Source organism: Vombatus ursinus, unplaced genomic scaffold (genome assembly GCF_900497805.2).
Source record: "Vombatus ursinus unplaced genomic scaffold, bare-nosed wombat genome assembly UNPS02014801.1, whole genome shotgun sequence".
Lineage (NCBI taxonomy): Eukaryota > Metazoa > Chordata > Mammalia > Diprotodontia > Vombatidae > Vombatus > Vombatus ursinus.
This window is the reverse complement of record NW_020954579.1, coordinates 2845847-2863817: the sequence shown is the minus strand read 5'-3', so window position 1 is coordinate 2863817 and position 17971 is coordinate 2845847. Positions and strand designations below refer to the sequence as shown.

Sequence of the window (17971 nt, the reverse complement as noted above, 5' to 3'; positions counted from 1 at the left end):
TTCTCTTGAAGGCAGGCCACTAATGATCTCCTTACTGCCCAAGGTCGTTCCCTAGCCCCCATCCTGCTTGACCTCTCTTCAGCATCTGACATTGTTGGCTGCCCTTCTTCCTCTTCACTCCTTCCTTTTAACTGATTCTATTTCATCCCTTCAATTTTCATATCTATGCTGATGACTTTCAAATTATATCTCTAGTCTTGACCTCTTTCCCAGGGTCAAGTTCAATATGCCTTCAGGACATCTCTGGTTAGACATCTTGCAATCTGGCTTCTGACCCAAATGCCCTATTCTCCAAGCAACAGCTCTTTTTTCTCCAAGGTTACCAATGATCTTTTGCCTGCTAAATCTGACGGCCTTTTTGCAGTCATCCTTCTTGGCATCTCAGCAGCTTTTGACACTATTAACCACCCCCTCCCCTGGATACACTCTCCTCCCTCAGCATTTGTGACATTGCTCTCCCCATTCTACTTTAACCTGTCTGGCTGTTCCTTTTCAGTTTCATTTGCCAAATTATCATCCATCTCCTGCCCCCTAAGCATCAGTGTCCCCCAAGGCTCTGTCCTGGATCCTCTTCTTCTCTTTCCCTACACCTTCTTTCTCACCTATACACTTCTCTCTTGATGATCTCACCAGCTCCCCTGGATTGAATCATTGCCTTAAAGCAGGTGACTCCCAAATCAATATATCCAGCCCTTATGTATCTCATGAAACCCAGTCCTGCATTATCCACTACCTGCTGGACAGCTCCATCTGGATGACCTGTCCTCATCTCAAACTCTTATCTCCAAAAAGGAATGCATTTTCCACCCTAAGTTCCTCCAAAGCTCCTGATTTCTGTTGAGGGCACCCTCTTTACAGTCACCCAGATTGACAATCTCAAAGATAGCTTTGACTCTCCTCTCCCTTGCCCCCATATTCAAACGGTTGCCAATTCCTGTTGATTCTACCTCCATAACATCTCTCCCATTCATCCCTGTCTCTCTACTCCCACAGCCAACACCCTCATTCAGATCCTTACCACCTCTCCCTTGGGCTACTAAAATTGCCTTCCCACTGATTTCCCTGCTTCCATCATCTCCCATCTCTAATCCATCCTTCATATAGCTGTCAAAATAATCTTCCTAACATTCAAGTATGGCCATGTCACTCTTGCTCAAAGGTCATCAATGGTTCTCTATTGTTTCTAGGATAAAATTCAAACTCTTTGGGCTGGTATAAGCCTTTCTTGTCTTATATGTGGCCTTTTATAGACTCTTCATTCCAGTTGAACTAGCCAACTTGTGGTTTCCTGAACCAAGCATTTTATCTCCTGCCCCCTGGCTTTGTACACACCCCTACCACCTGCACACACATACCTAGAATGCACTCCCCACCTTTGCCTTAGCCTCTTAGAATCCTTAAAATTTCCTTTAAGGCTCTTTAAGGTGCCAACTCTCATGCAATGCCTTCCTGATCCCCTCCCATTTTCTCTCTCCCTTTTCTCTCTTAACTGTTTTACACATTGCATACCCAAGCAGAATGTACTCTTCAAGGGCAGAGACTGCTTTTTCTTATCTTTGTACCCCCAAAGCTCAGTACAGTAAGCTGCATATGAGCTGAATTAACCATCCTGTCATCCCCTCAAACTCAACGTGTCCTAAGCTGAAACCATCATTATCCTCTTCCCGCTTCTGGAAATTTCCCTGTTTCCAATTATGGTGCCACCTAAGTCACCCAGGCTCAAAATCTCGGACATCCCAAATTCTTCCTTTTCCTTCATTATCCTCAATTATATGGTGCTGAGAAGAAGCGTGATATAGTGGCTAGAGTGCCAGTGACAGATTTGAGAAGACCCAGGCTCAAGTAGTACCTTGATATCTTCCCTTCATGTGACCCTGTAAATTGTACTGGAGTTGCCAATCTGCATTGATAAGCCTTTCTTTAACAAGAGTTCCGAATACCAGTGGAATTGCAAGTCTTGTCCAAACTACCCCACCTCCACCCTTCACCTCTTCTGACCAGTATGTCACTAAGTTCAACTCTTTCTTTGGAATATCTCTTCCATCTTTTTCCTGCTCTCCATTCTCCTGACCACCATCTTAGTACAGGTCCTCAACACCTCCCACTTGGATTCCTGCCTCAGTCTCCTAAAGAGGCTCCCTGTATCCAGTCTCTCCCCACCCAAAAGATGGAACCTATTACATCATACCCTGCCCCCTGTTCAAAAGCCCATTCATTAAGCTAGCCCAGACTAATCTTTCATACACCTCAATATGGCCTTTTCACTCTAGCTCATCTGGGCTTTCATATGCTGTGCTCATACCTCCAAGAACACACTTAAGATGTTCCCACCACCTGACCAAATCCCATCCAAGCCTTACCCCAAGTCCCACCTTCTTTTTTTTAAATACTTTTTTGGGAGGGGAGGCACTTGGGGTCAAGTGACTTGTCCAGGGTCACACAGCTAGGAAGTATCTGAGGCCAAATTTGGATTCAGGTCCTCCTTACTCTAGAGCCAGTGCTCTATCCACTGTGCCACCTAGCTTCCTCCCACCTTCTTCTTTGACCATATTCACAGAAGATCAGAACTGGAAGGAACCTTAGAGAATCTTCTAAATCAACCCTCTCACTTAGAGATGGGAGACAGGGGAGAAAAATCAGCATTTATATAGCATTTACTATGTGCCAGGCACAGTGCTAAGCACTTTATGAATATTATCTCATTAGATCCTCATAACAACTCTGCTAGGGTAAGGTAGGTGCTGTTATTATCCCCATTTTACTTCTGAGAAAACTGAGTCAAACAGAGGTGAAGTGATTTGTCCAGAGTCACATATCCTGAAGGATATTCCTGACTCCAGACCAGGGCTCTATCTAGTGCCACCTAGCTGCCTCTAATAATGAGGAAACCGAAGCCCAGAGAATGAATGCCTTACTCAAGGTCACAGAGTAAGTGAGTGACAGAAAAAGGTTAGACCCCTTGATTACCATCCTAGGCCTCTTCCCATTATACTCCATTAGCCCATTCCAGCCTCCCAAGAACATCTCTCTTCTTTGCACGTCTGCAACCAGCTCTTCCTGCCCACATCCTCACATCTGATCACATACTGCCCAGTGTGGGTTACTTTGTTCTTTCATATGGGTTAGCCTTATCTCCCCAACTAGACTTAAGCACCACCAGAGCAGAGACCAGGTCTCATTCACTCATCTTCATAATCCTCTCAGTCCCTAGTACAGGACCTTAATTACCATTGAACAGGGATTTTTGACTTCCTTGGTATACAGAACTCCCAGGTGGGAAAAACTCCATCTACTACTGCAGGTCAGCACCTTCTCTAGAAATTATAGTCTTAGTGATTTGCCCAAGATTCCACCACCAATATGTGTCAGAGGCAGGCAGGATCTGACCTCAAGTGTCCCTGGTTTTGAGGAATCTCTATCCATGAGCCAAATTGCCCCTCATCATGGGCTCCTGGGATATTTGGATGCTCAATAAATACTTCTTGAAAGACTGAATGGATGAGTAAATAAACACATGAACGAATGACACTGAAATTCAATATTGCTTCTCCTTCCTGTATATTCTTCCAACACAACTTAAAGCCCCACCACCAGGTGAGCCAAGATATTGACAAGCACGAGGGTGGCATCTGGTATGAACATGAGATAACTGGGACACACCAGTACCTTTCATCTGCCTGTGATCCAGTCAAGATTAGAGGTACAGACAGGGAGTGGGGAATGTCCCTCCTCATAGGAACATTGACAGGACTGAGAGAGTCCTGGATACTTAGTTGGGGTGGGGTAGGGAAAGGGTCATTAGTTGATGGACTCCTTCTCCCTTCCCAGACCATATGCCAGGACAGCAGTCTCTGAGCCAGCTCAGCAACTCTCCTGGAGTCTAACTGATATGCTGTATTACTCTGAATATAGACAACCACAGGATGTAGGTAGTATCCTCTAAAATGAGATCTCTTTTCAAAACAAAAGGTTTTTATATATATATATATATATATATGTATATATACATATATAGACACATACATATGTATTATATATGTATGTATATATAAATTATATTAATAACATATTGCTATACCCCATACTTTATATATTAACACTATATATTAATATTAATTATATTACCAATATATTGTTATACCCTAATAATTGATATACTAACAAATATGTCTATATTAATAATATATGGCTATACCTTCATACTGTGTATATTAATGCTATATATCAATATTAATTATATTACTAATGTATTGCCATGCCATAATAATTGCTATATTAACAAATATATTAATAATATATTGCTATGCCCAATAATTACTATGTTAACAATATGTTAATTAATTATATTAACGATATATTGCTATGCCCCAATAATTAATGCTGATTATAGACTGCTCTTAGGTTTAGAGAGACCATGTGCCCTATATCTGGGAAAAAAGAGTCATAGAATGTCAGAATTGGAAGAGGTACATTAGAGACCATCTAGTCCAGTGGCTTTTAACCTTGGGATCCAAGAACTAGTTTTAAAAAAAATATTCTGATAACTGTATTTCAATATAATTGGCTTCTTTGTTTATCCTCTATATTTTATTTTGTGTACTTAAAAATATTTTTCTGGAACTGCCGAGAGCATCCAGGTCAAAAAATTTTTTAAAGGTTAAGAACTAGTGAGCTTATTCAATTCCCTCATTTACAGATGAGAAAACTGAGATTCTGAAGGCTAAAAAGTAACAATGATAGGTCCAGCATTCTTTCTTTCCAAAGCCATACACCTTATAGGACCTCACAGGTAATGTTTCTTCAAGACCTAAATCTATGATTTTGTGATGAAGGGCTACATGGAATCTTAGAAACCAAATCCAACCCTGCCCCCTCACCTTACCCCCCCCCACCCCATTTTAAAGACGGAACTGAGGGGGAAAAATAAGATGAACCTCAGGCTCAGAGAGGTTAAAAGATTCGCCCATGATCACATGGTTTTGAGAAGTCAAAAAATCAAGATTTGAACCCAACCCTCGACTCCAAATCCATCGCTCTTTCCATTATTCCTTGCTTAGGAGTGAAGAAGACCTCCTGGGATGAAAAGCAGGAGAGAGGAAGCCCAAGGGATTGAGGATGGAAAGTTGGTACACCAGCATATCAGGCTGACTTCAGTATTTCCCAAGCTATAGCCACAAGTCAGACTCATGAAAGAACTTGTCTACTGGCAAGATGGAGAGATGCTCTTTCAGGAACATATGACCTGGAGATACAGAGACAGTTTGAGGAACAACCCTTTCAACTGCAACAAGGGGACGGGCAAGATTGACCTATTCCTAGGCCCTTTCTCCCTCCTTACAAGGAGACTGTGCCAGATTACAAATAAAAGAAGCTTCCCCAGAGACATGGAATACCTTCCCCCCACCTCTAACTCTGACCCCAGACTCCTGAATTTTCTAAGAAATGATCCTTCACTTACCATTTGAGAGAATTGTACACGCAGATTACTTTTCCACTACATACAAGAAGATATAAGAAATGTGCAAAAAGTTTTCCCTATGGAGTCCATCTATGACCCAATCAATGGGACCAGAACTTTTGGCCACAGGCCTATTTATTTTACTGGGAGAAGTCAGAAAGAGCTCTAGCTTTGGATGAGAGGGAAAACCAGGTGTTGAGCATTGCTCTAGTCAGTGGAAGGATGCAATGAGGATTTTCTCCAGCAGGTTAAACAGGAACCAGGTAGACAGGAGGGAGGGACCATTAAGCCAGGAAAGTGTATCCCTGCCCCAATAGCTGGACTTACGACATATTTGGAAAATCATGGAATGTAAGTGGACTAGTCCACTCCCCATTTTACAGGTAAGGAAACTGAGAGAGAAAGAGGGGAGATGTGTGTTCAAGGTCACATAGGTAATGCACAGAACCAAAACTTAAACTCAGCTCATCCAGTTAGAAGTCCAGCATTTCTCACATTAGCTTGTCTCCTGCTTTATAATTTAGTAATCCTATGCTCTTTCATTGTTATTTTCCCTTTATGCCAATGAAGCCCCTTTGGAAAATCAACATCTGTTTCTCAGAGAAGACAAAGGGAAAGAAGGAGGCATCTAAGATGGACTAGGCAAGGATTGGTGGGCTCTATAGAGTAATACAAAAGAGGTCAGATGCCAGTGAATACTCAAGAACTATAAAGCAAGTCATGATCTGCCACATTGGATGTATGCCTACTCAGTTAGGTTTACTATTAGAGAGCTCATTTCCCTTCCTGTCCAGGATTCCTCACACAACGGTCATAAAACTGAAGAACAGGGAGAGAGAAAAAAACATTTGCCTGGAATCATTGGTGGGGAGATGGTGGAGAAGGAGAGCAAGGAGAAGCCTCAGGACTCTCTAATCCTGTCCCTGACAATGGAAGCATCCTAGGTCTTCATGCCCACCTCCAAAAGGTCAACTCAGCCTGAAAGGCCCAATGTTAACAGGCCCAGAGCAGGCACTTGGCCAACCATAAACTCTTCCAACTCGGACACCAGGCCACCTGATAGCTGGGACTTTTGGTCCCCAAACACCTTGTCCACCACATGGCTGTACAGGGTATAGGGAGGGCTCTAGCCTTAAAAAGATTTGCTTACCCCAAGCAACCTCTCACTTATACCCCCAAATAGTCAAAATATAGGGTGGGATGGAATTCTTTTCCAAGACAACCAACTACCCTAATGGATGCCAGCCCTCAGAGCCAAGGCTTCTGTTCTCTTTCTCTCCTGGAAAAGGCAAACAGGATTAAGTGTTCTCCCAGGCACCTAAAGGACCAGCAAAATTGGACTTTGAAAGGTGATTCCAGTGTTAACTGCCAAATTGTCTCCTGGTGCTGTTCAGTCCTCAAAGTTCAACTCTGGAAGACTCTCAAGTTTTGAGGATCAGTGGCCCTTAGGAACCCTTTGGGCAAAAGGTCAGCACCCCAGGAGCTCAGAGACTAACAAGAGGATTTGTCCCCTTCTGAACATGCCATGCCTACTGTAGCCTCTCACCTGTTCCCGGAGTCGATCCTGCTGGCCTCGGAGGGCAAGAGCATGCTGGGGGTACTTGCTCTTCAGGTGGTCCATGAAGGCATCTCGCTTGCGCTCTGCATCTGCCTTCTGCAACCCACTGAGTGCCTCCAGACTCTGGGCTGCAATCACGGTGTGCCTCCTCTCAGAAGTGTGCACGAGCCCCACATTGGAGAAACGCCGGCCCCCACTCCCCCCACTTCCCCCACCCCCAAGGGTCCGGTACTCTCTTGGATACTCCGCATCATCCGCAGACAGCATCGGGGGGCTGCTCCGCTCAGGATCTGCATGGGATGGGGAGGAGGGAAGAAAGAGGAGGGCACAGGCAGGGTCAAAAATGGCCCACTCAACGCTCCCCACTTTTACTGGCTAGGGGAAGGGGAGGAAGGAGTCTTGGTAGGAAAAAAAAAAGAGAGAGGTGATGTTGAAAGTGAGTGGAATCCTAACAACATGGCTGGATTTCTTCAGCTACCCCTCACTTCTCAAGCTGGTCTTGTCTCTTTCTTGGGATAATATGATCTCTGATCATAGAGGTGAAAGGGACCTCAAAGATCAACTCATCCAACATCCTTATCTCATGGATGAGGAAACTGAGGTCAAGGGGGATTAACTGAGTTGCCCAAGGTCAAATGAATGTAAGCATCACAAGCAGGATTTGAACCCAGCTCTTCTGACTCCAGAGAATGTTTTTTTCTACCATACCATTTTCTTGGTGGGGCTGAGTGTAGAAAGGGATTTTTTTTGAAAATAATTCTTCTGAAAGGTGAAAAAAGGAAACTGTCACTTCTTTCTTCAAGGATCTTCTCTCTAGGGATAGGGCTGAACTTTTTCACTGCCCTTTCTCCTTCTTAACCCACTATTTGTGGGATATAACTGCCCTGATCTTTAGGGGTGATTGGGTGAGGGCACTGTGGAAAGTTCACCAGCCAGGTCCAAGGAGACACCATGAGTCCTGAGGTTAGGAGTTCAGAATACTTGGAGTGACTCCCAGGGAAGGAACAGGGGTTGTGGAGTCCTTCTCCCCATCCTCACCCCATCCCCCTCCCAGGAGAAAGACAAACAGAATGACGAACAGGAGAGAGGCTGGTGACAGAGAGGACAGTGAGAGGAAGGAAAAAGCAGACAGAACAGTTCAAGACTCAGGGGCCCTCACTTCATTTAGACCCATCCTATCCCATCCTCCAAGGTTAGCCCTGCTTTTGGCAAAGGATAGAGACTTACAGGAAGATACACAACATGGAGAAAGCACAAGAAAAGGAAAAGAACAGGCCGAGGGTTGGGTTGGCTATCTCTCTCTCTCACACACACACACACACACACACACACACACACACACACACGCACACACGCACACACACACATACATCACTACCACCACCACCAACACCACCACTCCTCTTTATCAAATACCTACTTTGATAGTAAATTCCCCCTCACTCCCCTCAATTCATTCATTCCCCTACACCCCAGCTCCATGTTTCCAACCTCCACTGTCCAGCAGAAGCCATTGTTTCTTGGTGCCCCTTGTAAGCTTCCCAGGTGCCAATTAGCACTCACCTGCCACCAAACACCCAGTCAGAGGCTGCCCTCTCCCCAACTCTGCCTTCCCTTCTCTCAAGCTTCTACTTCTAGTCTTACATGGATCCCTAATCATATATAATCACACACCCATCATGGCTCAGCCCCACTCCATCTCATCCTCAAAACACAACAAAACCAGATTAGCTTGTCTCTAATCTATCCATCAACAAGTATTTGAGTACTATCTGTGAGTGATAGTGATATGATGGGAAGAGCACTGTATTTGGAATCAGACAACCTTGGATCAAATTCTAGCTCATTTACTTAATTTCCCCATCTGTAAAATGGTCTCTAAGGTCCCTTCTGACCTTAAATCATATGATCCTATGTGCTGGACACTGTAAGGAACAAACCAGAATCACAGAACCTAGCCTCCACCATCAGAGACTTTACAACATCTTTGAGGAGGCAAGACACGAACACAGCCTCATATTCCTTCATTTCGCTCTCTCGCTCTCACGTAGTAAATGGGTAAGTCTACCTGGGAGACTTGTTTGCTGAACCACTTCCTTGGAGTCAGAGGACAGAGAGGGAGGGAGGGAGGGAGGGAGAGGAGGAAGGGGGAGGGAAGGCGAGAGGGAAGGAAGGGGAAAGAGAGAGGGGAAGGGGAAGAGAGGTAAGGAGAGGAGGGACAGAAGAGAGAGAAAGGGAAGGAGTGAAAGAGAGAGGAAGGGAGAGAGAGAGAGAGAGATCACAATTGCTTTTAGAAGCCTTAATGACTGCTTGGTGTCAGTCAGCCCCAGCCAGATTTTCTCCATCCCTCACCTCCTCCTCCACTTAACCACCATTCATTAGCCCTGGCCCAGTCCAGGTTTCTGTCTGACCCACAAGGAATAGGAGGTTTTAAGAGAGAGAATCTAGCAATGCTCAGACTGTCTATACTTATTGTTAGCCCAGGGTCAATCCATTTAGATCATTGCATTTATTATGGGATTTAGAGCTGGCCAGGTCCTTAGAGATGATCTAGGTTAATCCCCCCATTTTATGAATGAGGAGACTGAGGCCCAGAGAAGGAAAGTGAAATATATGTGAATAGCAGAGTCTGGAGTATTAACTCAGGGATTTTTTTCTTCACATCCAGTGATTTTTCTACTATCCTCCATAGGGAAAAGGGATGAAAAGAAGGGGAGGGAGAGGCGGAGAATTGAATGCTTATGGTAGGAAAGGAACCTTGTTCAGAATCCTTCCATCCCCATTCTGATCTGACCTCTACCCTCCATCTCTGAGGAGTGGATGGCAGCAGTGTGGGTAAGGCCCTCTCCTGGCTAGATAGAGTTCCAGGCTTCTCTGAGAGCTGAATGGTCTTAGTTGGGCCCAAAGGCAGATATTTCCCTGGCTAGCACCTGGGACTCCTCCCTGGCATCTTGGGTTCTCATTTGATCCTGATAAAAGGCTCCACTCAATCTCTCCCCACCCCCACCCTCACTGGCTAGAAGATTCTAGTGGAAGAGGAGTGAAACAGTCATGCTGGATCAAGGATTGGGGGAAATGACCTGAATCCTAACTAAGATGGCTAAACCTCTTCAACTACTCCTCTCCTCTCCCTTTCCCTCAAGGTGGCTTCTGCCCCCTTCCTTAGGATCATAGCTCTAAATCTGGAAGAGAATAAAAGGAATAGAGAAAAAAGACACACCCCCAGTATTGGGGAGCACAGTGGAGGGGGGATGTCGCTCCTCCCGTAACTATTCCCCCTGTCTTACTCTCCCATCCCCCTTCCCCACCTCTTCACTAGCTCCTGGGCAGCTCGCGGCTCTTTTTCCCTAGGCTGCACTATTCCTTTTCCGCGGTTCCCCACAGCCATAGGGACAAACAGATGGGGAATCTTTGAGGCAGCCGCTTACCAGGCCTGGATCGGCAGAGTAGGGGTGTGAGCAGGTGAGGGGCTGCAGAGGTTAGAGATCCCGCGAGCCTGGCCTTGCACTCCTCTCTCCCGACCCTTCCCCAGGGGCTAGCGCGCGTGTCTAACCTGCCTAAAGCCCCGGGGGCGAGACCAGGGCTGGGGAAAGGACCGGTCCTTTCCCCAGCCCATCCAGACCAAGCCTGGTCCCAGGGTCGGCTGGAGCGAACGGAGGGGGTGAGCTGGGGGCTGCGAGAGCCGCGGCTGCAAGCCAATCCAACAGATCTCACAGCCCCAGTTTATGACTGCAGTCTCATAAATCTCCGGCCGCGGGCTGGGGAGGGGGCGCAGGGTGGGTGGCGGCAGCTGGAGAGAGCTGGGAGGGCCTTGGAGGCGGCTGCGGGAGGCGGTTAAAAGGATACCCCAGCCCAGAAAGGTGCCCCCGCCCTGTGCTCCCTCTTGCCCTGAGTAAGGGGTCAGGGTCCCTATCGCCCGGCATCATCCCCGCCCAAAGCTGAATTAACCACTTCCACGTCTGCTCGAGCCCATCCCCCTTTCCCTAACAACTGGAAGAGTGAAGGACAGAGACTGGGGCGGGGGAGAGGAAGGGCTGGATCGATGTTCTCTAGCCCCTGGAAGCAGAATACACCAGGACTACTAGGAATCATATCTCGATGGACACTGGGAGGAAGAGGAGGAGGGAGGGACGAGAGGGAAAGAGGAGAGACACTCCCTCCTCCCCTAGAAGCAATGCACCTAGGCGCTAAGGATCGGAGGGAGGAGACTCCAATGTTTGCCCTTGGGGGTCAGAGGAGAACTGCTGTGGACTTGACGTCCTTTGGGAGTCCCAGGTTAGCCTTGGGCAGGATGTCTAGTTTATTACATCCTTAGACCAGCAAGGGAAGGGGCTTTTCTTCCAAAACTCAGGAGGGTTGGGACTGTAAATATTGAAGGGTCCTGTCCTTTTCCCTTCCCCTCCCCCCTTCACACTGGGAAAAGACGGTTGGGAAGATGGTATACTTGGGGGGGGGGCAGAGATTCATAACCCACTGTGATGCCAGGCCCAGAGAGAAGTCAAAGGTAACCTTCCACCTTCTGCTGCATCTCTCTCCCCTCCCCTTTTCACTTTCCTCCACCACAGGGAGGACTGTATGGTCCTTCCTCCTCCCTCTCCTCGCTGAGCAGCTCCAGCAAATGACCAGAGAAATCGATTCCAATCTATCAGGCAACTTGAGTGAGGTCACAGCCCCTAAGACACCAAATCAATGTTTCCTGTTATACTGGGGGTGGAGAGTGGGGAGAAAAGCGAAAGGGAGTGGTGAGAGGGCTGCAGCTGAGAGCAATGGAGCACCAGCAGGCCTCAGATCTTCCTAGCCTGGGACTGCCCATTGTGACCCAAGGTCTGGGCAGACAGTACCAGAAGATGGACCAAGCCTGGAATGGGTGTGAACCTCCCTATAAGGAAAGGGACTGGGAGGGGGGGTGCTTTGGGGAGAGAGGGACCAGAGCTGGAGGGTGGGGCTGGGAGAATTTCTCTGCTCTCTGTCAATGAATAACATACAAATTGTATGCAAAGCAATATGCAAATCAACACCTGTTATTTTTGAGTCACTGGTGCTGGGTGCTTTGGGGAGAGGCCTTCAGTGTGCGTGTTGGGGGGGGGTGGAATTCAACAGCAAAGGCTCTTGGCACTTGCTGAGACCCACCCTCTAGCTCTCTGGTGATTTATGGGAGGGGGGACCATGACTAGGAGTGGCTGGAGTTGGAAAGTACAAAGGAGAAATGCCCCCCCCAAGCGGCATAGCTAAGAATAAAGGTCCAGTGTAGGACCCAAGCAGTTTTTGTAAAATAACAAAATAAAATTAAGACTATATTTGTGGATTTGACTTATTTTTATCACCTACTGTATTGTTTAACATAAGATAATTATAAACTCATGATTAAAATTAAAATCACCTATTTTTAACTGAAAGATCTAGTAGGCTATCAGACTACACCTTGTCTTTACCCTAGATTTCACAATCTGCTCTCTCTTCTGGCTGTCACACAATGATGTTCCAAAATGGATCATCCAAGATGCTTGATAGAGTGAGGGAGAGAGGAGAGGAAAGAGAAAGAGGAGCGAGAGAAAAGGAGGGAGAGAGGGAAAAGGGGAGATGAGAAAGAGGAGGAGAAAAGAAATGAAAAAGGAAGAGGAAGGGAGAGATGGGAGAGAGAAGAAAAGAAACAGAAGAGGAGAGAAAAGAAGAGGGAAGATAAAAGAGGAAACAGGGAAAAGAGAAAGAGAGAGAAGAAAGGGAAAGAAGAGAGAGAAAAGAGGAAGAGGGGAGAGAAGAAAGGGATAGAAGAGAGAGAAAAGAGGAAGAGGGGAGAGAAGAAAGGGGACAGAAGAGTGAGAAAGAATAGAGGAGAACAAAGAGAAAAGAGAGAGAAGAAAACCAGAGGAAAGAGAAGCCAGGGAAGTATGAAAGAAAAGATGAAACAAGAAATAAATCAATCAACAAGACTTTATTAAAGGAAATAAATAGTGAGAGGGAGAGGAAAAAGTAGAGGAAAGGAGAAGAAATAGCAAAGAAAAGAATCAAGAGAGAACAGACCTCTCTCCCCCTATTTATCCCATCCCCAAAGTGAACCCCTGTCAAGGTCCTGACCAAGATCCTTGGGGTTCAGGAACCCAAATTCTCTTGTTCCCTGAAAAGAGTAGGCTTGAAAGATTTCCAAGTCTGAGATCTCTGTGAGTCCCTCAAGGGCCCAGGTATCTGAGGCCTTCCTAGCCTCTTGAATCTACCACTCTCCCAATCCAAGATGCCCTCCTATTTTACCCCCTTTCCTTTGGTAGAAATGGGGAGGAGACTATGCCTGGGCCAAAGAGTACAAGGTCTGGGTGTGAGCTCCACCTGTGTGCCAAGCATGTCAGCTCATCCTATTTGCCCAAATCAACAGCTGGGTGTGCCTGCAGATAGGTGTCAAGGGAATGAGCTGGAGGAGGGGGCTGATAGGAGGGGAATGGAGAGAGTGAAGAGCAGACCAATTAGACAGAAGCCCAAGAGGGGCTGGATGGAGAAAGGAAGGAGAATTTTCCCTAAAACAATCAGATTTGCTCCCTAGCCCAACACTCTTGAAGCCTAGCTTTGCTGCTCTGCCCCAGTCTCCTTCAGCATCCACAGCAGGAGGAATAAGTCCCACAGTCATCCAATGGGAGCCTGTGGCTCAGCCCCAGGGAAGCCCTGAGGCTGCTGCCAGGGCCAATTGTGGGTGATGGCTCCATCAGGAAGCCCTTCGCTCACTGCCTGCCCCCTCTAGCAAAAGGCACCTGCTAGAGAGTCTCTAGGTCAGGGGATGGGCAGAGGGCAGAGTTCATCAAGTGACTTTAACTATTCAAGCTGGAGAAGGCCTTTGAGGTCACCTAGTCCATTCTCTCATTTTACAGAGGGGGAAACTGAGCCTTTAAGAGGGGAACTGATTTACCTAGGGGTATAGGGAGTTAGCACAAAGTAGGATTAGAACATAGGTCTCCAGAAAGGTCCAATGAAAAAGTATACGTGAAAGTCATTGGCCAAATATTGGCCAAGACTTTGGTGGTAACATCCCAAGGCAGGGTATTCTCTTGACATCCCCTTTATACCCTCCTGAATTTTAATTAACTGTGAGGGAAATTTGCATGTAATTATGTGTGCGCTCATGTGTTTGTACCTGTTTCTTGGAGTCCCTGTGTTTACAAGTCTATGCATCTGTGTGTGTGTGTGTGTGTGTGTGTGTGTGTGTGTGTGTGTGTGTGTCCATCCCTGGGTCTGTCTGTCCCTTTGGGTCCTGTAAGTGTTCGTGTTTATTTGTTTTTTTCAAAAACCATCTTTTCCGCCACACCACAGCAGCCCAAGCTATTTTCCAGGCAATTGCCTTTCTGTAAACATTTCTGTGTAATATCCCCCCAAATGGCTAATGCCCACTGCTGTCACCCTGATGATCTGCCTATCTCTCCAGCAAGAGCCGCCGAAAGGCTGAGGGGAAAGAATGGGAGAGCAGGCAGAAAGTGAAGTGAGAGATTAGAAGACAAAAATCACCGTCCTGATGAATGCAAGGCCATCTTCTGGCACTAAAATTAACGGGAAGAAGAGAAGCCATTCTGCTGAATGACTACTCCTAACTAAGCCAGAATGCCCCCACCCTCCTTCTGACCCAGGACCTGTCCTCAAGATATCGGACATTTCTGGAGACAGGGAAAGACACAGTGAGAGAACAGGGGAGTGAATGGGATACTCCCACTCGATACCACTGTAGGTGCTTTGGAAAGCACTTTCCTCCCAGCACAAATTTGTGAGGTTGGGAGTGAAGATGTTCTTAGCACCACTTTACCGGATCAGGCAAATAGCAAGAAGTTAGGAACTAGGTGAATCCCTCAGGAAGACCCAAGAAACTGCTGGCTATCCTTGGAGATTCAGGAGGAGGAAGGATTCAGAGAAAGATGACTTGAAACAACATATATGAAATAAGTAGATGGCTCAGCAGATAGAGTTTTGGCCTTGAAATCAGGAAGATCAGGGTTTGAGTCCTGCCTTAGGTACTCACTAGCTGTAAGACTCTTGGGGAAGTTTTCCTTTCAAAAAGACACTTTAAATAATGCTATTTAAGCTTTAATAGCTTAAAACTGCACTAAGACCTTAAAGCTAGTTGTTATTATTGTGTTAAGAATCTTGGCTCTCAGGCAGCTAAATGGCACAGTGGATAAAGCACCAGTCCTGGAGTCAGGAGGACCTGAGTTCTAATCCAGCCTCAGACATTTACTAGCTGTGTGACCTGGGCTTAATTTAACCCCAGTTGCTTCAGGGGAAGAAAATAATCTTGGCTCTGCTACTTACTATTTGCATGACTTTGGCCACAGACTGGACTAGATCATCTCTAAGGGCTCTTCCTGTTATAAATTATATGAGGCATGGAGATTAGACAGCAAGAATAGGTAGGCATGCAACCGGGAAATAAGAAATACAGGAAATGGGGTATAGAAATCTATCCTGCCCTACAGGAAAATAGAAGGGGGAGGGGATAAGAGAAGGGGGGGAGAGTTAGAAGGGAGGGCAGATTAGGGGAAGGGGTATACAGAAAGCATGCCATCTTGGGGTGGGGGAGGAATCAGATGGGGAGAAAATTTGGAACTCATAATCTTGTGGAAGTGAATGTTGAAAACTAAAAATAAATAAATTTTAAAAAAGAAACACTTAAAAAAAAGAATAGGTAGGCACCAGTCAATTATTTAATAAGCATTTGTTAAGTGTTCACTATATGCCTGGTGCTATGTTAAATGCTGAGGATCTAAAGCAAGGCAAAAAAATCTGTACCCATAACAAGCCCACATGGGTAAATAGGGGGCAGCTAGATGGCACAATAGATAGAGCACTGGCCCTGGATTCAGGAAGACCTGAGTTCAAATCCGGCCTCAGACACTTGACACTGACTAGCTGTGTGACCCTGGGCAAGTCACTTAACCTCATTGCCTAACCAAAAAAAAAAAAAAGGGATAATGGATAAATAATTAGGTATGTACAAGATATATACAGATTACACAGAAAGCAATCTTAGAAGGATAAGCAGCAGCAGTTGGGGAAAAAGGCCTCCTGCAGAAGGTAGGATTTGAGCTGTGTCTTGAAGAGAAACATGGAAGCTTAGAGGCTTCTAGCTAGCAGAACTGAGAAGGAAGGGAATTTCAGGCATAAGAGATAGCCAAAGGCATGTAGGTGGGAGTGGAATGTAAGGAATGGCAAATAGGCCAGTATATCTGAATCACAGAGTTTACGGGGGGAATAAAGTATAAGAATACTAGAAAGGTGTCAGGTTATAAAGAGATTTTCATGGTAAATGGAAGATTCTATATTTGATCGGGGAGGTAATAGCCACTCCAGTTTATTGAGTGTGTGTGTGTGTGTGTGTGTGTGTGTGTGTGTGTGTGTGTGTGTGGTGGGGGGTGACTTGGTCAGATCTACACTTTAGGAAGATCGATTTGGCATCCGAGCGGAGGATGGATTGGAAGGAGGAGAGACTCGAGACAGAGTAACCAACTGATGAGAGCTTAAACTAGGGTGTTGGCTGTGTGGATGACAGAAGTGGACATTGTTGCAAAGATAGAAATGACAAGGTTTGACCAAAAATTGACTATGTGGGATGAGAGTGAGTAGTTGAAAATAATTCCAAGGTTGCAAGTCTGGGTGACTTGAAAGGATGATGGCATCCTTGACAGTTTGATAAGTAAGTTTAATTTTAAAAAAAAGTGAGGCTTTGGAGAGAAGCTAATAAGTTCATTTTGGGATATATTAAATTTGAAATGTCTATAGGACATACAGTTTGAGATATCCAAAAGGCAGTTGGTACTGGAGCTCAGAAGAAAGACAAGGGCTGGATATAGAATTCTCTGAATCATCTACCTTAAGATTCCATTTGAAAGCATGAGAGCTAATGAGATCATCAGTTGAGAAAATATGGAGTGAAAAAATAAAAGATGCCTCTTGGGCACACCCACAGTTGGCGGGTATGATATAAATGAAGAAACAGTGAAGGAATGGTCAGATACACAGGAGGGAAACAAAGATAGAACAGTGTCTTGAAATTCAAAAATTCAGGGGCAGCTAGGTGGTGCAGTGGATAGAGCACTGGCCCTGAAGTCAGGAGGACCTGAGTTCAAATCCAGCCTCAGACCAAACACGTGACACTAGCTGTGTGACCCAGGGCAAGTCACTTAATCCCAATTGCCTAAAAATTAAAAAATAAAATAAAATAAAATAAAAAATTCAGAGAGGAAAGGATGTCCAAGAGGGGAAAGTAATCAACAACTTCAAATTCCTCTGAGGGGTCAAGAAGAATGAGGATGAAATTTGGCAATGAAGAAATCAACAATGTTGTTTTAAGAACAGCTTTGATCGACTAAGTCATTTTGACTGTATCACTATTATCAATACCCAAAATAGCTATAAAATGCCTATGAAGGAAGATGCTATCTGTACCCAGAGAAAAAACTGATAAGCATATAGAATGATTATATACATATACATATGTTATACACATGTACATATATACATATATGTATATATGTATATACACATACATACACATATATTTGTGTCTAATGATAACCATCAGGGGGAGGGAGGAAAAAAGAAATTTACATGATAACTTTATTATATATTTAAAAAGAATAGCTAGTTGTACATAATAGATTTGCAGTTTCATGTGCAATCATCTTTTTAAAAAATTCTATTGTGTTATGGAAATGCTTGTTTTATTTCCTAAATTAAAAATAAAATAAATAATTTCTTAAAAGAGAGAAAGAGAGATCGATGAGGGCAACTAGATGACATAGTGGATAAAGCACTGGCCCTGGAGTCAGGAGGACCTGAGTTCAAATGTGACTTCTGATACTTACTAGTTATGTGACTCTGGGCAAGTCACTTAACCCTGATTGCGTCCCAAAAAATAAAAATTAAAAAAAAAAGAAATCAATGATAACTTTGGAGAGAGCAGTTTCAGTTGAATGATAAGTTCAGAA

General features: G+C 45.2%; 1 protein-coding gene across 6 annotated transcripts in view; it reads right to left on the bottom strand.

Annotated features, from left to right (window-relative positions):
- SRCIN1 (SRC kinase signaling inhibitor 1) overlaps positions 1-17971 on the bottom strand; it is a 91281-nt gene that overhangs the window by 54902 nt on the left and 18408 nt on the right. For 4 of the 6 annotated variants that reach the window (XM_027872595.1, XM_027872589.1, XM_027872590.1 and 1 more), the window contains exon 1: positions 7005-7161. In XM_027872595.1, coding sequence (XP_027728396.1) covers positions 7005-7079 — 75 coding nt within the window. In that variant the 5' untranslated portion in view covers positions 7080-7161. Of the gene's footprint in view, positions 1-7004; positions 7307-8579; positions 8637-17971 lie in introns of those variants that run through there. The other 2 variants (XM_027872593.1, XM_027872592.1) reach the window with 2 other exon arrangements.